The sequence below is a fragment of the Bos indicus x Bos taurus genome, chromosome 13 (assembly GCF_003369695.1).
Source record: "Bos indicus x Bos taurus breed Angus x Brahman F1 hybrid chromosome 13, Bos_hybrid_MaternalHap_v2.0, whole genome shotgun sequence".
NCBI classification, from domain to species: domain Eukaryota; kingdom Metazoa; phylum Chordata; class Mammalia; order Artiodactyla; family Bovidae; genus Bos; species Bos indicus x Bos taurus.
In genome coordinates, this window is record NC_040088.1 from 19,469,176 (window position 1) to 19,491,676 (window position 22,501).

Consider the following 22,501-nt stretch of genomic DNA (forward strand, 5'->3'; position numbering starts at 1 on the left):
TTTATATAATGTTATGTGTCAATTATATATCAAGAAAGCTGGAAGAGAACAGAAAAAATTTGGGGGCTAATGTAGAGTGCTTTAGTGTTTCCCAGGTGACTCAGTGGTAAAGAATTCACCTGCCAATGCAGGAGACTGGGGTTCTCTCATTCCCAAAGACTTGGGAAGATCCTTTGGAGGAGGAAATAGCAACCCACTCCAGTCTTCTTGCCTGGAAAATTCCATGGACAGAGGAGCCTGGAGGACTACACTCCATGAGATCTCAAAGAGTCGGACACGACAGCACACACACACACACAGAATGCTTTAACAGGATTCCCTGGAAGGCCAGTGGTGAAATGACTGGGTGTGAGATTTCTAAGCAGAGGAATTCAAAGATAAAATAGCAGTAGTTATTTTCTTCTCCCAAGATAGATTGTGTATGTAAACTCCAATCTTTGTTCTTTGAAGTTACATGCTAAAATATTTAGGGGTGAAGGGCCATGATATCTGTGACTTAATTTAAAATGGTTTTGGAAAAAAATGCATCTGGTGTGTGTTTTTGTCTGTGTGTGTAGAGATAAAATGTGGAAGTGTTAACAGTTGGTGGATCTAGGTGTTTTATTGAATTGTTCTTTCAACTTTTCTATAGTTTGAAAGTTTTTAAGATAAAACACTGGAGGAAAAAATAGAAAATAGATCCATGTCTATACTCACCAGTGTGTGTGTGTGTTTGTATGTATATGGGATATATGTAAATATCTAAGGGAGGGTTGGTAGCTTTCATCTAAGAACACAATCAACCATATCTGTGTTCTTAGATGAAACAGATGTTCATCTGTGTTCTTGTGTTTTAATGAAAGCTGATTAGAGATACTAACATCATATGTATTCCTTTTTTTTCCCCCTGATCAATTGTCATATACTCCAGTTAAAATAATTTTTAATGGGAGGAGAAGCTTATAGGGAAATAAACTAGATTTCAGTGAGTTTCCTAACAAGTCATGCTTTAGTGTCAGTAAAAGAGATACTTTTAATTTAGAGGGCCAATAATTTCAATTCAGTCTTGCTGGAATTTGAGACTTTTTATCCCTGGTAATGAAGCTGTAGTAGTAGTAGTAGTAGTAGTAGTAGTAGTAGTAGTAGTAGTGTTAGTTGCTCAGTTGGGTCCAACTCTTTGCCACCCCGTGGACTGTAACCCACCAGGCTCCTCTAGAGTGGTAGCCATTCCCTTCTCCAGGGAGAAGTCTTCTCAGGAAGACCCAGGGCTTGAACCCAGATCTCCTGCATTGCCGGCAGATTCTGTAACGTCTGAGCCACCAGGGAAGCCCATCTGCACCCAAATGCATCCTGGAAAACTACGGTAGAGAGGGAAGACTGCATCCCCACCCCCATCTCCAGCTTCAGCATGTGAAATATGGGTGCTGATTGATTGTGACCAGTTGATTCACATGATATTTTACGTCTGCTTTGCTTGACAAAAGCAAAATTGGTCTAGCCTGTCCTCTGCTGAGATTGTGCTCATTTGGAATTCAGAATTCATGTTAGAAAGCTGCAGGTGGTTTGATAGGTAGTGATAAAAACCTCCATCCTCTGATATGCTTAGAGGGTTGTGAATTTGGAGGGTAGCTTCCTGAATTTGAAAGGTGTTGAGGCTAACAGTAGAAGGTGTAGTGAGTGTGGACGATTCATTCCCTACCCTCCACCCTAGGTTTTGGGGATGCAAACGTGTGTAGACACAGCTTCAGTGATTAGAAAAAGCTCTTTATTTGGAGTAGGGGAATTATGTCCTTGAAAAAACCAATTTTCCAAGGGACAAGGAAATGGCTGCATGGAGTAGTGGGTGAAAGGGAAGGAAAACTCCACCCTGGAGATTTTTTAATTCAGAAAAATATAATTTTTAATTATATTAAAATTCAGCAGAATATTTAATTCTGCTGAAGTATATAGAAAAGCTGATTCATGATTATAAAGGTAACACATCCAGGCAATTAATTTTTAGGTCACTTTTAATCTCTCCTGTGATAGCTGTATATCTCATTGTTGTGGCTGTTGAATATATCTAGAAATACATTGATACTTATCTTTGGATTTTAAATTGTACTCCTTAACCCCATTTATTTTTATACTTCTGATATTTTCTTGGTGTGCGTTTAGTTTTCCTCATATTCTTAGACACTCTTCTTTCTCTAACTGGGATGCATGGGGATGTTTTAAAGGAATTTTGTCTGTGCGTCAGAGCTCTGAGTCAATATTGAGCCTCTGAGGCCAGGCATAATGGCAGCTGTGCTGATGAGATTAGGGGAGACGAAGAGAGAGCCAGCAGAGTGTCTGGGGACTGGTGAGCTGACTACCCTTCTCTAGTGGAGACTCTCCTTGCATAAAATCTTTCTGTTTTAAAGTAGTTTGGAAGGTTGGGGTTACACGGAAATATTCTTTCCTTTTTGGCACTTGTCACCTTTGCCCAGGACCTCCACATCCCTGTTTAACTGCCTCCTCACTTTAGCTGTCCTGCTGGCTGGCTTCCAGCCTGGGGAGTGGGCCTGCATTCCCACCTGTCTCTCCGGCTGCTCCTGGGTGAACTCCCTGTTTCCTTTTAATAGCCTGTCTTTGTGGCGCTCTTGCCCTCCAGGTGGCCTTCTTTTTGCAGTTGAACTCCAGAACCCCAGCTAGTGGGGCCTCCGTCCTTCCACCCCTGCTGCAGCTGTCTTCATGAAATGCTTTGTTTGCTGAGCCAGCCCCCTTCTCTGATAAAAGCACCTTAGTTTATATTTTGCCCTTTTAATTAAATAACCCCAGCTGTGAATGGCAGCATAAATCCTACTGATGATAATTCCTACCACTTAACTTGGACTCCCAGAGATGATCAAAGGGAGGCTTTTGAAGTTTGTTCAGGTTTTCTGATTAAGCCTCAGCCTGAACCTGTGCAGGAAATCTGGGGTTACCTGTGTTCCTGTGATGATCCTGAGATTTTCTTTTGAACTGAAAGATGGCTCTTAAAATTTTTTTTTTAATTTTAAAATTTAAATATCCAATACATGAAAAAACATGTAAAAAATATTACGTACTCTGAACCTATTTCAGCTTAAAATGTAAAATGTTTCACACGTAGTTGACTCTCTTGATACTTTCATCTCCTTACTCCCCTTCTCACCAGTTACCACTGTTCTGATTTTGGTGTTTATCAAACACATGGTCCTAACTTTTTCTGCATTTGTAAATATCCCTAAATAGTATATAGTATTTTTTGCATGCTTGTAACTTTATGTAAGTAGTATAACGCAATATATATTCTGTTGCCATCTGTGTTTTCATCCTTAAATCTTTAATGACACACTACTTTAGCTTCTCTGAATTACTGTTTTATAACAGGTTACAGCATTGATTTTATACTAAGATCATTAAATCAGCAGGGGTACCCATTTGGGGTTCAGAGGCTTTTTTCTTTTTAATATTTATTTACTTAATTGCCTGCACCAGGTCTTCGTTGCAGTATGTGGGATCTAGTTCCCTGACCAGGGATCGAACTTGGGCCCTCTGCATTGGGAGCTCAGAATCTTAGCCACTGGACCACCAGGGAAGTCCCTCAGAGGCTTTTTCTATCTTTAGTTTGACCCATGTTTGCTTACAGGGTTGCCTAACATTTTTTCGTTCTAGAACACACCCATGAACTTGTTGGGATACACACAAGGGAAGGCGAGAGCTTTCCACCTCCATCTCACTGCCTCTTAACTATCCAGCTGCCCAGCCATACCCAGCCCTTCTCCTCTTCATCATGGTCATTTCCCACTTCCTCTGTGGAAGTCAAAAACTTCATGGGACTTTGCTGGTGGTCCAGTGGCTAAGACTGTGAGCTCACAATGCAGGGGGCGCAAGTTCAGTCCTTGGTTGGGGAACTAGTTCCCACACACCACAACTAAGAGTTCGGATGCTGCAATGAAAATCAAAGAGCATGTATGCCAGCCAAAAGATACATATATATATATACACATATATACACATAAATATATATAAACAACTTCAAATAGGATAGCACAGAAGAAAACCCAGGACACTGTGACATTCAGGGGGGTCATTCCACTTTGCATGAAAATTGTTCACTTTGATGAAACTTTGAAATCCTTGGGCAACTGATGATATCTTTTAAAAATGACTAAAAATTGACTTGCCATTCAATCATTCAGTCAGCCATTCAATAGTTATTGTTAGCTCACTGTGCCAGGTATTGGCAAATAAACATGGTCCCTGCCTTCATGGAACTTACAGTCTGCTGAAGGAGAAAGATGTTAGTCACATAAATAAATAAAAAAGTTCTAACCGTAAACACTGTTAGGAGATTTTTACAGTTAGGGCGGTGGAGAGTGTGCCTTCCTGAGGAAGTGATGATTTAACTGGGAGCTCAAAGACTGTGTGGGAGTTAACTGGGAAGAGAGAAGAGGTCGTTCAGGTTAAATACAGAGGCCTGGGAACAGGAGAAGGGTGGCATGTTCATGGTGCTTGAACCCAGAAAGTGAGAGGTGTGGGGAGTGGGTGTGAGCTGAGCCTGGAGAAGTAGGGCCAGGCAAGGCAGGCCACATGGGGGAAGGACTTTTGTCTTCAATCTAAAATCAGTGGGAAGTTACTACTTATTTCATGTTTTGTCTTTTTTTTTTTCAGTTTAAAAAGCAGAAACTCCTTCTAGAACTAGACCAGTATGCCCCCGATGTGGCCGAACTCATCCGAACCCCTATGGAAATGCGTTACATCCCTCTGAAAGTGGCCATGTTGTAAGTATCCTCTGACCAAACGGGGCTCAGAGCCAACAAACGCAAGGAAAATCTGATGAGACTTTCTCATGTTGTTTGTTGTATTTTTGGAGATTTGGAGTCTTAGTCATCAAGTGTTTGCTATAGTTCTGTTGCACAGCTGGGGTTCTGGCCAGGAAAAGAGACAGAGCCATTCTGTCTCTTTTGGGACAAAGCCTCACACAGGCACACGCACAATCAACCCTTCACAGATGCTTTTTCACTCGATGCTGATCTGGGTTCCAGCCTCCATGTAACCAGTATTTCTAAAAACAATAACAACAAAAAATTTTTCAGTTGTAATATATGGGTTGCAGAAAATTCTGGTCTTTATGCAGCTGTTATTCCAAGCAACTCCTATGTCTCATGTAGAATTTACTCCCTCATTTGTAGTTCAGAAAACTGAATTGAAGTGCCAAACAGACCCATCCCAGCTGGGTAACGAGCGTGGGCGAGTAGAACTTACTGAACTGAGGTTCTATGGAAGAATTATCTAGGGGTACCAGTGCTGCCTGTAACTTTAATTCTTTCAGGTTATTCCTGTTTATGTTGCTGAGATAGGCAAATAGGAATAATTATTCAGTCAACTGATAGTAAATGTTAATAATACACTTGTTCCTAAGGATACACAGTAAACAAGGCAGACCAGTTTCCTCATGGAAAGACATGACCTTAGAACGTCAGATTTAGAAGGGGTCTTATGAGGACAGTTTATTCAACCCTCTGCCTTGTGTGTGACTCTCCCATTCAGTATTCCAGATAGGTGGCTGTGTAGCTGCTTCTTGAACATCACCTGCTATTTAGAAATGGCATTTTTCCCCCTTCCCACCAAGCACATTTGAGGTGTCAGTTCATATCTATGTATTTCAGAAATATTGGTGGGAACTACCTAATAGAAACAAAGGGTTGGCAGCATTACGAATGCCTTATAGACTCAGGGGGTAGTTTTGTAATAGCAGCAGTCATTTCCTTAAAGGTTGTGTAACAAATCTGTCTATAATTGCTAGAAAAAAAATTAACAATTTCTGGGCTGTTGGCTTTAGAACTGATAATCTTACAGCTCTGAGAGGTATTGGATTTAAGGTCTTTATTTGTGAATAATAATTATAATCTCTTCCTGAGACACTGGCATGTTTCTTCCCATCTGATAATCAGAATTATGTAACTGTTCTCCCTTTTCACTGTGTCTGCCAGGAAACTCCTCAGAGCCAGATTTAAAGCTGATTGTTACAATGCTGTAGAAGACCTATTTGTTCTTCTTTCCCTGATCTTGGCTTTTTCCTTTTATTTATGTTTTCCCTGGTCTTAATTCTTTATTTTAATTTTGCTCTCACTTCTATCATCTGTTCTCATTTGAGCTACTTCAGATCTTTTGTGGAAGCAAGATAAAAATAAATAAAAATACAGTTATGACTGTTAAGATTTCCCTGTTCATTGTTACAAATTCATTTTTTTCAGTTCATTCCTTCCCACCTCAGGAAAAGACTGTTTCAGTTAATTCCTTGCCAGTGGAAGTTCAAGCCGTCCTGTGAAGTTCAGTGGCCACTAGCTTGTGTGTGACTCTCCTATTCTCCTGTTGTTGAATTCAGCAGACACTTATTATTCTGTCCTTTGGGTCTGGCTTGGTGGATGTAGCTTGACTGCCAAGAGGACTAACCTTAAATCACTCTCACCTCTTGAATGGGGGTAACCTATGTTAGAGTTTAGGAACCTGATTGAGGAAAAAGTAGTTTCCTATTTTTCAGAGACAAGTATAGCCATTCCTAAAATATATGGCTCTGTGGGAATTAGTAGAATTTTTATAATTTTTGAAGCCTGAAGTAATAGAAAATGTAGACTTTAGAGCCAGAAAGATGTGATTTTGAATGTATTTATTAGCTTGTAAAACCTTAAGCTTGTTACTTAACCACTGAGTTTTGGTTTTCTCATCTGCAAAATGGGAATAATGTTATTGCTGGTTTCTAGAATCTATGTGATGATGAAATATGATGGTTTTCATATGAAACACACGGCAAAGAATAAGCAGTAAACGTTCAGTGCCTTTTATTCACTGGCCACAACCCCACTCCATCCTCTTTTACTTAGGAGAACTCATTTCTAAGATGTTGCCTTCCTTTCAGTATGCTTTTAGTAAGCCTCAAGAACTTTCTGTCTATGGTGGCCAGGACTCCCTGGTCCTTTGACCAGGATTACTAATGTCAGATATGTGTGTTTTTCTCCAGCTATCTTTTAAATCCCTACACGGTCTTGTCTTGTGTTGCCAAGTCTACCTGCGCCATCAACAACACCCTCATTGCTTTCTTCATTTTGGCTACAATGAAAGGTAAGGCCCCAAAGGAAAGAACAAACCTCAGTTCCGGATTTGTGCAGGGCTTTTTGTAACACTTATGCAGTGGATTAAAAACAAAAAACAGCATTCAAAAAGATTTTTTAAAACTATACAAGTAGTATAATATTATTGTAGAAATTTCAGATAAGCCAAGAGAAAAAATTAAAACATCCTGATTCTACCACTCAGAGAGTCACCGTTAACATAGTTTGAACAAAAACAAGAAAATTCTAAAAGGCTTACAGTGAGAACAGCGGCGCTGTGCCTCCTCCTTCCTATCCCTAGTTCAAGTTCTTTGAAGGAGCTAATTTTTTTTTGCTTGTATCTATTTCCATGTTTGTGAATAAGACCTAGTATTGCTGTTTGGTAAATTATGAATTTTAGACATTATCTATTGTTGATTCTCATTATGGGAGATAACAATTTAGCTCTTTGATACCTGTTTCTTTGCTGGTGCTCCCTGCAGTGGAAAAGTGGAATCTTAACCGCTGGACCACCAGGGAAGTCCCTCCCAGCTTTGATTAAATCAGTAGTTAGTACCTATGTTTTATGACAGTATAGGTATTATTCACTACTGGGAAAAGTAGTAACCATGGTTATTTTTTCTATCTTGTACAACCTTTTTATTTTTTTTAATTGTGGAATTTTTGCTTGTTTTTGTTGTGCTTAATCCTTTTGTACCAATCACTGTTTTTTCCCCCAGTTGCTCTGCTAGATCTTTCAAGTGCCTAATAATACAGACATGCCTCAGAGATATTGTGGGTTTGGTTCCAGATCACAGCAATAAAGCAAATATTGCAATCAAGTGAGTCAGGAATTTTTTGGTTTCCTAGTACCTATAAAAGTTATGTCTACATTATACTATATTCTGTTAAGTATGCAATAACATTATATCTAAAACAATGTACATAGCTTAATTTAAACATAGTTTATTGGTTAAAAAAAAAAAATTAGCCCCACACAAGAGAATCAGCTTGTCCTTTGAAGCCAAGCATTGACTTCCCCTCTCTAGCTCTGAAAGTCTCGATGGCATCTTCTTCTGAAAGAAGACTGCTTCCTCTACGTTGAGAATCTATTGTTTGTTTTTTTAATTGCTTTTATTTATTTATTTAGTTGTAGCATGCAGGATCATCCATCTTCATTGCAGCATGTGAACTCTTCAATTGTGGCATGTGAGGTCTTACAGCATGTGGGATCTTAGTTCCTGATCAGGGATCGAACCCAGGCCTCCTGCTTTGATCTGATTTGCATGTTTTATTTTCTGTTGATTTTTTCCATCATTTTTACTTCCTTTTTCTGGAATACTTCCTTGTTTTTATCTTTTGACTCTTATATGGAATTTTTGATTGTTATTTTATACTTTCAAGTTCTTTGTTGGTCTCCAGTTGTTTCTCTGAGGCATCATTCTTATTTTGTCACACAGTGTCCTTTCTAAGCTGAGTTTTCTTGTTTTGTTTTTGTTTTTAGTTTCTGTTTGTTCTAAGCATGATCCCTTTGTCTTCCTGGACTCCCCCACTTCCCCCCCAATCCATGGCTGCCTATTTTTTTTTACTGTTTATCTGAGGTCTATCTTTCATGTGGGGAGATTTTCTCTTATTTATAGTGATCCTTAGCTGTCTGCTTATTATTTAAGGATATTATACTAACTTGTTGATTTGAGATTGTGTACATGGGCAAGACTTGTTGATGGATCATTCTCACTGTAGCAAGATCAGACAGCTGGCTGACTTTTTTTGATGGAGGGATCCCTAAATGTCATCATTTATAGGTTTTCTTTTCCTCTGAATGTATTTAGTTTTTCCACAGAGGAATCTTCCAGTTCCCTGCATAAGGGTAGCAGGGTTAGAGTTGCAGTAGGGTAGGGGGTTCATGTGATCAACTGTCTGGAGTTGTGAGAGCAGTAGCAGGGGAGGTGGCTGGTTGAAATACATAAATTTTTTTAAATTGAAGGATAATTGCTTTACAGTGTTGTTTCTACTCTACAATAACATGAATCAGCTATGTGTGTGCTCAGTCACTCAGTCATGTCCGACTCTTTGCGACCCCATGGACTGTAGCCAGCCAGGCTCCTCTGTCCATGGGGTACTCCAGGCAAGAATACTAGAGTGGGTTGCCATTTCCTACTCCAGGGATGCATCAGCTATAAGTATGCATGTATCCCCTCCCTCTTGAGGCTCCCTCCTACCCACCCCTCTAGGTCATCACACAGCACCAAGCTGAGCTCCCTGTGTTATACAGAAGCTTCCCACTAGCCATCTGTTTTACACATGGTATTGGATATATGTCAGTTACTCTCTCAGTTTGTCCCACCCTCTCCTTCCGCTGCTGTGTGCACAAGTCTATTCTCCATGTTTTCCTGCCTTGTAAAATAGGTTCATCAGTACCGTTTTTTCTAAATCCCGTATGTATGTGTTAATATACAGTATTTGTTTTTCTCTTTCTGACTTATATTTTTGTGTAATCTCATTACTACTTTTTAGTCCACACTTCTCTTTAGCCTATTACTGTGCTTAATATCCCTTGACCTGTGCCTCTTTAGTTAATTTTCTGCAGAACTATAGTCTCTAGGGGTGGAGTAGAATGAAGGATGAGGGTGTGTAGAGGTAGTCAACTGACTGATTGCACATAGTTGAGATGAGACCTGGGGTTCTGGCTGGTCTGTACAAAACCTTTCAGTTTGATTTTCATCTCTGTAACTTAGCCCACCTGCCAGGGTATCTGATACCTTCAAGGTGCATTTCTCAGAATGGGGTGAGTTGGCCTGATTTTTATTGGTATTCATCTCTGCAGGCCATTAAGTTGTAAACTCTTCCATATTGCTCATTTATCCCTCTTCCTCCTCCTTTTTAAAAACAATAGTTTTTGTTAATGCATCTTAATATTGTTTCATTTTTTAAAATATTTGACTGCATCAGGTTTTAGTTGCGGCATGTGGGATGTTTTTTTGTTTCACGTGGGACCTTCTGTTGCCGCACCCAGGTTCTCTAGTTGTGGTGTGAGGGCTCAGGAGCACGCAGGCTCAGTAGTTGTGGCCCATAGGCTTAATCGCTCTGCCACATGTGGGATCTTAGTTCCCTGACCAGGATGGAACCCAAATCTCCTGCATTGCAAGGCAAATTCCTAACCACTGGACCATCAGGGATGTCCCCTCTTCTTCCTGCTTTTATTTATTTATTTTTTTTCTCTTTTTTTTTTTTCCTTTTTTTTTTCTCTCTCTTTTTTTTTTTCTTCTTCCTGCTTTTAATGTTTCCACTATTACATGAAAATTTGTTTTACTATAACCTCTTCTCCAGTTTTTTGTGATTTAAGACAATTTTTAGTGCTTTATTGTCATTTCAGTGAGGTTTTTGGAGGGAACAATGATATACATGTGATTTGTTGTTGTTGTGCAGTCCCTAAGTCATGTTCGACTCTTTGCGACCCCATGGACTGCAGCACGCCAGGCTTCCCTGTCCTTCACTGTCTCACAGAGTTTGCTCAAACTCATGTTCACTGAGTCGGTGATGCCATCCAGCCATCTCATCCTCTGTTGATTAGCATTAGAGGTATATATTTCCAGATTTTCCCCCCATTTTCCTTTTAGACTTTTAAATATATCAATTAACTGTTGCCACAAAAATGTTATTTGACAAAGCACTCCAAAACTCAGTGGCTTAAAATAACAGTACACATTTACTTCACTCGTCTGTCTGTAAGTCAGCTAGGTGTCAGCTGACCTAGGTTGGATGTGGCTAGACAGTCTGTTGGTTTCATCGGGGCTCATTCATGCATCAACAGCTGGCTGTAGTCGGCTAATCTAGGCTGGGCTTTTCTCCACATGTCTGTCATCCTCATGGACCAGGGGACTAATTTAAGTATATTCTTCTCATACTGATGTCAGAGACACAACTGTTGAGGCTTGAGCTTTTGACGTTTCTGGTTGTATCACATGATGCAGACATATATGTCTGAGGTCAGGGGTAGATACTTCCCCATTCACAGTGGGAGTGCCCTGCAAAGTTATATGGCAAAGAGCCTGGACATAGGGAGGGGTAAAGAATTGGCACCAAAAATACAGCCTGCCGCAAACGTCAATAAACATTTAGTCTGTCATTTTTCATGGCTGCTTACTGTTCCATTGTGTTGACCAATAAATAGAAATTCTTTAACCAACTTCTACTATTAAATATCTAGTTAACAGTTTTCAGTTTTCAGCTGTTTAAATAGTATTACAGTTAATTTTCCTTCTTTTTTTTAATTAAAAAAATTTTTTTGGCTTCATCACCAGGCATAGTTCCCCAACCAAGGATCAAACCCTGCCCCCAGCAGTGAAAGTGCTGAGTCTTAACCACTGGACCGCCAGGGAATTCCCATACAGTTAATTCTATAATGTAATTTCTAATAGTAATTTTCACACCCATGTACAATTATTTTCTTACCACAGAAATAGAGTCCTAGAAATAGAACTTTTGTGTCACAGGCTGTATACCTTCTTTAGGATTTCCGAAATTTATCACTAAATTGCCTTCAAGAGTTTTACCAACTTATACTGCCATAAGAAGTGTATGAGAGCCCTTGTTTCCCTACATTATTACTGAATAGTTTACACACTTAGGGAACAAAGACTCAAAAGTAACACATAGAGCCTTTTACTTAGAGTTTACTTATGGAAAGTACTTGTGTCTTTTTAAGACATTGCTTCTCTTGGAGTGGTTGTGATGGTTTTTCTGTAGGTTATTTAGTTTAACTTACTGTCAGATTACTTGAAATGACTCTTTGCTGTCTGTGAACACTCCCTACCTTAGTTCCTGTTTCCGAGTGTCTTATCTCACATAGATTCATTTATCAAGGTGCTTGGTGTCCATTAAAGTAAGAACTATCACCTGGCAGAAGGGATTGAACACTGGCCTTTGGAAATGTCACCTTTAAAATAGCTGAGGAATTTCCCTGTCAGTCCAGTGCTTAAGACTCCTTGCTTCTAATGCAGGGGGTGAAAGTTCTATACCTGGTCAGGGAAATAAGATCTCACATGCCACATGGTATGCCCAGAACATTAAAAAAAAAATAGCCAAGCACAAAGGTAGAAAGGCTGAAGCCATGCCCTCTGAGGTATGTACAATAGGAGTCTCACACAAAAATGTGAAGTATATCATTTGAAGAACACCTTTCGTAAGACGTCTTAGGTCAATGAAAAGATTTTGAGGGGGGAAAAATCATATTAAAAAGTTATATATAACTCTTTGGCAGCCACACTGTTTTTGATTCCACAGAAAAAATTTTTTATTATGTCACTCCAGATTTCTGTCAAGTGAATTTTATAAACTTTTTTGTGATACTGTATGCACAATTTTGTTTTACTTTTATTATTTGTTTCATATGAGTCATGTATGATATTGGTCACATATTTGTTAGTTTCTTTAAATCTAAATTTAAGTTTTTTAAGTTTTAGGAGTAGTTCAAGTACTTGGTAAAAATAAAAGAAGTTCAAACATATAAAATGAGAAGTAAAAGTCTTTTATCATCCCACCCTACCCAACCTCCTCTTCCATTCTTCAGGTATACTTGTCATGGGATCCCAGGCCTTCCCTTTTGCTAGACACCTAAGTTATTTTCCATTGTTGGTGGCTATAAATAGAGACCGTCACAAGTAACATTTCTAATCTGTTAAAATATTTCCAGAATTTTATTTTAGTTAGGTCTCCGAACTATTCCAACTCTTTGAGTATATTAGTAATCTCTATTAACAGTATACACAAAGTTAGTTCATTTATAAAATTTGCAACTCTTATTTCTACATTTCACATTTGTACCACATAATTAGATATTTAATGAAATTAATGATGGAATAATTCATTAAAGATGAAAACAGTTGGGAGAATTCACAAAAGAAGGGATATAAATGACTAAAAACGATGAAGAAATACTCAACTCCATAGATAACTAATCAGTTCAGTTCAGTTCAGTCACTCAGTCATGTCCGACTCTTTGTGATCCCATGGACTGCCGCACGCCAGGCTTCCCTGTCTGTCACCAACTCCCGAAGCTTACTCAAAATCATGTCCATTGAGTCAGTGATGCCATGCAACCATCTCATCCTCTGTCATCCCCTTCTCCTCCCTCCTTCAGTCCTTCACAGCATCAGGGTCTTTTTCCAATGAGTCAGTCCTTTGCATCAGGTGGCCAAAATATTGGAGCTTCAACTTCAGCATCAGTCCTTCCAATGAATATTCAGGACTGATTTCCTTTAGGATAGACTGGTCGGTTGTAGTTCAAGGGACTCTCAAGAGTCTTCTCCAACACCACGGTTCAAAAGCATCAGTTCTTTGGCGCTCAGCTTTCTTTATGGTCCAACTCTCACATCCATACATGACTACTGGAAGAACCATAGCTTTGACTAGACAGACCTTTGTTGGCAAAGTAATGTCTCTGCTTTTTTTGTTTGTTTATTTATTTTTTTTTAAATTTTATTTTATTTTTAAACTTTACAATATTGTATTAGTTTTGCCAAATATTGAAATGAATCCGCCACAGGTATACATGTGTTCCCCATCCTCCCTTCTCCCTCCCCATACCATCCCTCTGGGTCGTCCCAGTGCACCAGCCGTAAGCATCCAGTATCGTGCATTGAACCTGGACTGGCGACTCGTTTCATATATGATATTATACATGTTTCAATGTCATTCTCCCAGATCTTCCCAACCTCTCCCTCTCCCACAGAGTCCAAAAGACTGTTCTATACATCAGTGTCTCTTTTGCTGTCTCGTATACAGGGTTATTGTTACCATCTTTCTAAATTCCATATATATGCGTTAGTATACTGTATTGGTGTTTTTCTTTCTGGCTTACTTCACTCTATATAATAGGCTCCAGTTTCATCCACCGGGAAAACTGGTCAACCACTTGTAAAAGAATGAAACTGGAACACTTTCTAACACCATACACAAAAATAAACTCAAAATGGATTAAAGATCTAAACATAAGACCAGAAACTATAAAACCCCTAGAGGAGAACATAGGCAAAACACTCTCTGACATACATCACAGCAGGATCCTCTATGACCCACCTCCCAGAATATTGGAAATAAAAGCAAAAATAAACAAATGGGACCTAATTAAACTTAAAAGCTTCTGCACAACAAAGTCTCTGCTTTTTAATATGCTGTCTAGGTTGGTCGTAGCTTTTCTTCCAAGGAGCAAGTGTCTTTTAATTTCATGGCTGCAGTCACCATCTGCAGTGATTTTGTGATACCGTTCAATATCACAGTAATTCAACTCTGTGCCTCAGCCAGTAATGCTGAAGAATCTGAAGTTGAATGGTTCTATGAAGACCTACAAGACCTTCTAGAAGTAACACTCAAAAAAGATGTCATTTTCATTATAGGGGACTGGAATGCAAAGGTAGGAAGTCAAGAGATACCTGGAGTAACAGGGAAATTTGGCCTTGGGGTTCAGAATGAACCAGGGCAAAGGCTTAACAGAGTTTTGCAAGGAGAATGCACTGGTCGTAGCAAACACCCTCTTCCACAAACACAAGAGAAGACTCTACATACGGACATCACCAGATGGTCAATACCAAAATCAGATTGATTATATTCTTTGCAGCCAAAGATGGAGAAGCTCTATACAATCAGCGAAACAAGACTGGGAGCTGACTGTGGCTCAGATCATGAACTCCTTATTGCCAAATTCAGACTTAAATTGAAGAAAATAGGGAAAACCACTGGACCATTCAGGTATGACCTAAATCACATCCCTTAATGATTATACAGTGGAAGTGACAAATAGATTCAAGGGATTAGATCTGATAGAGTGCCTGAAGAACTATGAACGGAGGTTAGTGACCTTATACGGGAGGCAGGGATCAAGACCATCCCCAAGAAAAAGAAATGCAAAAAGACAAAATGGTTATCTGAGGAGGCCTTACAAATAGCTGAGAAAAGAAGAGAAGCTAAAGGCAAAGGAGAAAAAGAAAGATATATCCATTTGAATGCAGAGTTCCAAAGAATAGCAAGGAGAGATAAGAAAGCCTTCCTCAGTGATCAATGCAAGAAAAACAATAGAAAAACAATAGAATGGGAAAGACCAGAGCTCTCGTCAGAAAATTAGAGATACCAAGGAATATTTCACAATATGGGCACAATAAAGGACAGAAATGGTAAGGACCTAACAGAAGCAGAAGATATTAAGAAAAGGTGGCAAGAATACACAGAAGAACTATACAAAAAAGATTTTCATGACCCAGATAACCACGATGGTGTGATCACTCAACTAGAGCCAGACATCCTGTAGTGTGAAGTCAAGTGGGCCTTAGCAAGCATTGTTACGAACAAAGCTAGTGGAGGTGATGGAATTCCAGTTGAGCTGTGTCAAATCCTAAAAGATGATGCTGTGAAAGTGCTGCACTCAATTATGCCAGCAAAGTTGGAAAACTCAGCAGTATCCACAGGACTGGAAAAGGTCAGTTTTCATTCCAATCCCAAAGAAAGGCAATTCCAAAGAATGTTCAAACTATCGCACAATTGCACTCATCTCACATTCTAGCAAAGTAATGCTCAAAATCCTCCAAGCCAGGCTTCAATAATACGTGAACCGTGAACTTCCAGATGTTCAAGCTAGATTTAGAAAAGGCAGAGGAACCAGAAATCAAATTGCCAACATCCATTGGATCATCAAAAAAGCAAGAGAGTTCCAGAAAAAATATCTACTTCTGCTTTATTGACTATGCCAAAGCCTTTGACTGTGTAGATCACAACAAACTGTGAAAAATTCTGAAAGAGATGGGACTACCAGACCATCTGACCTGCCTCCTGAGAAATCTGTATGCAAGTCAAGAAGCAACAGTTAGGACTAGACATAGACTGGTTCCAGATTGCGAAAGGAGTACATCAAGGCTGTATATTGTCACCCTGCTTATTTAACTTCTATGCAGAGTACATCCTGTGAAATGCTGGGCTGGATGAAGCACAAACTGGAATCAGGGTTGCAGGGAGAAATCAATAACCTCAGATATTAATTATTAGATAACTAATAAAGCAAAGCAAATTGAAAACACAGAGAGAGAAGTGGCTTTTTTTATTCCCTTTCAAATTGGCAAAGATTTTAGAAGATAATTCTCAGTGCTGGCAAAGTGCTGTCAAATTGGCATTTTCCCACATCTCAAGTTGACTTATAAATTGGTACAACCCTCTTGAGAAGCAATTTGGCAGTAAAATGTTTGTACTTTAATGAATTTTAGTTTTGATAACCTAATTCCAAAATAATGCAGAATTATAGACCAGGCTTTATGATACAAAGTCATTAATTAAGGATTATTTATAATAGAAAAATTGGAAACTACTTCAAAATAGAGGAATGACTGAGTAAAACATATTTGCCCATGTAATTAAAGAAAATACAATTTACCCATGCACATATTTAATAATAATTCTACATTATGTGAGAGTACATTTATTTTTTAAAACTGAGTACAAAATTATATATTTTAATAAAATATAGTCTCAACTATGTGAAAACCACAGCACAAATAGAAAACAGATTCCAAAAGAGTAGTACTTGTTTCTAGTAGAGTAAGTTCATGAGTAATTTTTGTTTCTTCCTCCAAGTTTCTTTAATGAGCACATAATTTAAAATAAAGTAACTTAATTGACGAGGGACCGTGGAAGTTAACTTAGTATCTGTCTTCCCAGACTTTGATGGAGCAGGTGTCCCCTCAGAAGGGAGTGGCCTCATTTGCTTTGTCCCGTTGACTCCTTCTTGCCCTCCCTTGACTTCCTGTGTGTCAGGCCAGGGTTGTCTGGGATACGTCAAGAGCCACAGGCCACGACAAGGTCCAGGCCAGTGTATTGTGATGTCCTTGTTGGGGTGTTGGCCTGGAAACTCAGGTCTGTAGGCAGGGTTGATATTAGTTTAGTGAAGTGGCTTTGGTTTCAGTTCAGAGGTTGGAGCTTTGGTGAAGGAGTACTCTGCCTATCTGTGAGCTAGTTAAAATACTCCATCCCTCTGAAGTTGTCTTCATTAGGTTTTCACAAGGAAAACAAACAGATGTTAATAGGTATCCTGCCTGTTCACTGTGGTTGTTTGTCCACAGTGAGATGCTCCAGACTGGAAATTCCTGAGGTTTGCTGCCTAAGGACCCTTCCAACTGTCCTTATTCCACCAAAAGAGGCCTGCATGACAGCACTTGCTTCCCAAGGGAAAAGAAAGATCAGTACTACCAGAGGTAGTCCAGAGTAAGAGCTCAGGCTCTTCTGATGTCAGACAGATGTCAACAAAAAATGTTGCCTTCAAAATCAGAAAATAAAGGGTGTTGCAGCCCTCAAGCCATCACATTCCAGCTGCCCTGAAAGTGAATCCAGAAAGAACTCAGGATAGAAACAGGATGACCCATCTGGTGGCCAGTGCTGCAGCCACTCTCCCCCTTTTCCCCCCTTACCCCCAGACAGTGTACCCTGAGGAGACTCAGGGTGAGAATGTCCCCACCCAGGTAGCTGAGGTGCATATCAAAGGAATGATTTCAGTGAGACTCTTGCATCTGCTTTTTTTAAGAAAAGTGCTAAATTCCTTAACTTGAGGTATATAGTTTTCTTTCATTAACAGGAGACTTTTGATGTTCAAATTACCTGGTCTTTGTTGCAAAAACTACTATAGGGTACATGTATATTCATGTCTGAGTCCCTTCACTGTTCACCTGAGACTATCACAACATTGTTAATCAGCTATACCCTAATACAAAATAAAGTTTAAAACAAAAAAACTGCTATATATCCTGGCTCTTCCCTTACTTCTTCGGAAGCAGTCTCTGAGAGCTATCTGAGATGGTTTGTCTCAAGCTTAAGTCCTCAGTCTTGTCCACCAAATAAAATATAAATCTCAACTTTTTAGGTTGTGCATTTTTTTTAGTGAGACAGACCTGGTGGCTAATTGTAGCTCCAGCCCTTCCTGACAGTATCACCTCAAGTAAGTGACTTAACTGTTTGGGGCCTCAGTTTCCTTGTCTATAACATGGGGACTGAAACAATCTCTACTGTGTAAAGGGAACATAAAGAATGAATGAGATGGTAATGTGAAACAGTGTAGTATAGGGGCAGGTACTGGATGCTCAGTAAATGGTGGTGCTGATTGTTACTCTTAATATTATCTTCCTATTTAAAAGACCCCTCAGGATAGACAGGGTCTCCTTGAGTCTTCTGGAAAGGACTGGGAGAAGGTTAAAAGGAGAGGGTCTCTTCCTGGAGCCCTGGAAGAACATGGCAGAGTGGTGATCCTGAGCCCTGATGAACCCATCACTTCCGTATGCAGTTCCTCTCGGTAACCTTTTCACAGGCCCAAGGACCCTAGGATGAACCAGCCTGGGATTTTGTCAGATCAACCCAACTTCGAAACCTGTTTGTGCTGAGGCCTTACCAGTGCTGAGGCCTCAGGCAAATCACACAGCCTCTAGAGCTTCGGTTTGATCACACAGATAAGATCAGCCTCATGGATTAGTGGAGGAATAAACAAGAAACTTCACTGGAGCTTTAGGACTTCCCTGGTAAAGCATCTGTCTACAGTGCGGGAGACCTGGGTTCAATCTCTGGGTTGGGAAGATCCTCTGGAGAAGGAAATGGCAACCCACTCTATTACTATTGCCTGGAAAATCCCATGGACAGAGGAGCCTGGTAGGCTACAGTCCATGGGGTCCCAAAGAGTCAGACATGACTGAGCGACTTCACTTTCACTTTAAGTTTCAAACAAGAAACAAAAACCCAATAGTTGCCTATTGTGATGTTAGTTGCCTGTTGCTCTGTTGTAATGTTAATAATACAGTCATGGACTGAGGTCAAGAAGGTAGCATAGTGATGCAGTTAAAAGACTAGGGGCTCTGGAATGCGACTGTCTTGGTTCATATTCTGTTACTGTTCACCAGTTTGGGACCCCTTGGCCAATAACATCTCTGTCCTTCAGTTGACTTATGTGTAGAATGGGGATAGAAATAGTACCCACTTCATGGAATTATTGGAAGGACTAAATGACTTAATAGGTTTAAAGTGCTTATAGTTGTGGCTGGAACAGAATATATGCTCAGTGAATTATCGTCGTCATCATCACCAATATGGATGGACCACTCTGAGAAAGCCTGCACTGTCGAAAGAATACTGGGCGGGGAGGCTGGAACGTTGAGCCAGGCCCCAGCCCCTCCTCCTGCCCAGTTGTCTCGCTTGCTGTTCAGGTCCTAGTGCAACTTCCTCTTCTGAATGTCCTTGGGACCTCAGTCCTTTTGACCACATTCCAGTCTGTCCCATTGCCTATTCTAGTACAGAATAGAATATTCTATTCTGTTTGTGTCCCAGTCTCTGCTCATTCTACTTGAATTCCACATCTTGAACGAGCCCCCACAGCCCCACCTCATCGACATTCCTGCACTGTCCTATAGCTCTGCCCCTGACCCAGGCCCAGATCCCTTCAAAGTACAGTCTCTGGAGGCAGAGTGTTAGCCCAGGTCTTGCCAAGGCTTGTTTTGGCCTTCACGCTGAAACAAATAGAGGCTTGGAAAACATAGTCAAAGCTCGATTGGCTAGATAATAAAATTTCCTGCAGCCAGTGCATGTATACAGTTGACTCATTTACTTTAATATTCTTACGATAAGGCCAAAGACTAGAGCTGGTACAGAAAACCTAGTGCCTGAGTATCTGGGCCATTCTAGCAGATAAATGGTAGCAATTATCTCTTTTTTTTTTTTAAATTCAGTCTTCTTGGTATAGTTTGTCCTGGTTAGATGAGCAGTATGCCCTAGCTCTTGCCCAAATGAGGCTGCCACTTCATTATTATTTGAAATACCATGCCCAGGCTTGTAGACATGTTCTTGAATGATTGTGCAAGCTAAGCCTTCCTTGATTTGACCCCTACCTACTTGCTTGCTGAGACTGTTTTTGACCACACTGCGTGGCATGTGGGGTCTTAGTTCTCCGACTAGGGATTGAATCCCTGCCTCTTACACTGGAAGCACAGTCTTAAGCACTGGACCACCAGGGAAGTCCCTTGCTGAGACTTCTTAGATTATAACTTTTTGTTGAAGTACAACATACAGAAAAGAGCACAAATCATTAGTGTACAGTTGAATGAATTTTCATAAGATGATGAGTAACCAACATATTAAGAAACAGGATGTTACCAACATTCACAAAAGTCCCTTTTGCACCCTCTTCCAGCCACTCCTTCCAACTCTGTTTTGCCATGTTGAGCTAATTACGATCCTCATCCCTCCACCCCCAGTATACCATTCTTCCCCTAGCCCTCCTGCCTGTGTAATTGCTGTTCCCTTGGACTGCCAGGCCTCACCTACTCATTGTTCAAAACTCAGGTGTCATCTTCTCCTAATGGATTCTGAATACTTGCACCGTACTTTCCTCCCATATTTTGTCATTGTTTACTGGGAGCTCCCTCAGGACAGAAACTATCTGAGTCATCAGTCTTCCGCACTCAGCACAGGCTTGGCATAGAACTGGCACTCCAGAAACGTTTGCATATTGTATTGTTGTTGTTCTGTCTCTGAGTTGTGTCCGACTCTTTGTGACCCCATGGACTGCAGCACGCTAGCCTTCCCTGTCCTTCACTGTCTCTCAGAGTTTGCTCAAACTCATGTCTGTTGAGTCAGTGATGCCATCCAACCATCTCACTTTCTTCAGCCCTCTTCTCCTGCCCTCAGTCTTTCCCAGCATCAGGGTCTTTTCCAGTGAGTTGGCTCTTTGCATCAGGTGGCCAAAAGATTGTAGCTTCAGCATCAGTCCTTCCAATGAATATTCAGGGTTGATTTCCTTTAGGATTGACTGGTTTGATCTCCTGCCAGTCCAAGGGACTCTCAAGAGTGTCTAAAATATTTGAAGACACCTTTTATTTTTATCTTTCCTGACCCTGTCCCAAGCACATACCATCCTCCTGCCTTCCTAATTCACTCTTCTTGCCTCTTCTAGTTTTTTTAAAAAACCATGTCAGCCCTGTCTGAGTCTCTCGTGTGCCTCCACTCTCCCCCCTCACTGTTGCTCAGACTGTGCGTGTGCCCCATCCACACATGCCCTAGCCTCCCACACACCAGGCTCCTGACTATTGCAGGACCACGTTTCTGCCCCCAGACCAGAGGCCTCAGTCTTATAATAGTTTGCTCCACATCCTCTGTGCTGGCCGCCTACCACAGGTCCTCAACTGCTATTCTGCAGGGTCTGTTTTATTTAAAAGTCAGAATCTATGGTAAGCGGCTTATGGCTTAGATGGTAAAGAATCTGCCTGTAATGCAGGAGACCTGGGTTCAATCCCTGGGTTGGGAAGATCCCCTGGAGAAGGGAATGGCAACCCACTCCAGTATTCTTGCCTGGAGAATTCTGTGGACAGAAGAGCCTGGAGGGCTACAGTCCATGGGATCGCAAGGAGTCAGATATGACTGAATGACTAACACTACATGTTTCATTACTCTGTATTCTATACTTCATAAGTTTTCCTTTCTCAAGAACATTGGTCTCAATTAGACTTAAGGTGATCATTTCACAATATGTAGAAATATCAAATCATTATGTTGTACATCTAAAACTTATGTAATGTTATATGTCAATTAAATCTCAATTTAAAAAAAAAAGGAAATTGATTTTCTCCTAAGATTTTAAAAAAAGTTTTCAGGGGAACTTCCTGGTGGTCCAATGGTTAGGACTTTGCCCTTTCACTTTGGAGGGTGTGGGTTTGATCTCTGGTCCAGGAGCTAAAATCCCACAAGCTGCACAGTGCAGCCAAATAAAAACAAGATAATTACAAAAATAAAAAGGATTTCACATGTATCACTGAATGATATTCATTCATTCACCATGTGGGTGAGGTATTGTACTAAGATGCTAGAGATTCTAAGTTAAGAGAGGTTTATTGTCTTTGATTAACTCACAGACACATGAGAGAAAAATATTAGCAAATTATTAGAAGAGTGTCAGTACTGAATGAGAGTGTTGAATGAGTAAGAAAATGGGCACTGGAATCAGCTGAGTGATCCCATTACTTAACGTGATACATTATCTTTGTTTCTGTACCTTGGTTTCTTCACCTAAAGAGCTTTGACATACAGAGGATAGGTGCCTAGCCCCTAGTAAGTGATGGGTAAATGGTAGCTGTACTTGACTGTCATTAGCATCTCTGCTTAGGCCTCATAGAGGAAGTAACATTTCAACTGGTCACTACAGGATGGGTCTGTTCTAGAAGGAGGACAGAGAAGGACAGCTAAGAAATAGCCTGAGAACGGACACAGAAGAATGAAAGGGCATGATGTTTTTAGACACTGGGGAATGATCCAGTGTAGCTGAAGAACAGAGGATGTGTAGGGATGGTGAGAGATGAAGCTCGGGAAATAAGACCCAGATAGTGAAGGGTCTTTTTAAAAATTAATTAATTAATTATTTGGCTGAGCCAGGACTTAGT

At 40.3% G+C, this 22,501-nt stretch overlaps 1 protein-coding gene across 2 annotated transcripts in view; it reads left to right on the plus strand.

Moving 5' to 3' along the window:
• The window catches only part of PIGU (phosphatidylinositol glycan anchor biosynthesis class U), a 90,727-nt gene that overhangs the window by 16,557 nt on the left and 51,669 nt on the right, over positions 1-22,501 (plus strand). For both annotated transcript variants that reach the window (XM_027558751.1, XM_027558752.1), the window contains 2 exons: positions 4,636-4,745; positions 6,986-7,086. In XM_027558751.1, coding sequence (XP_027414552.1) covers positions 4,636-4,745; positions 6,986-7,086 — 211 coding nt within the window. The remainder of the gene's footprint in view (positions 1-4,635; positions 4,746-6,985; positions 7,087-22,501) is intronic.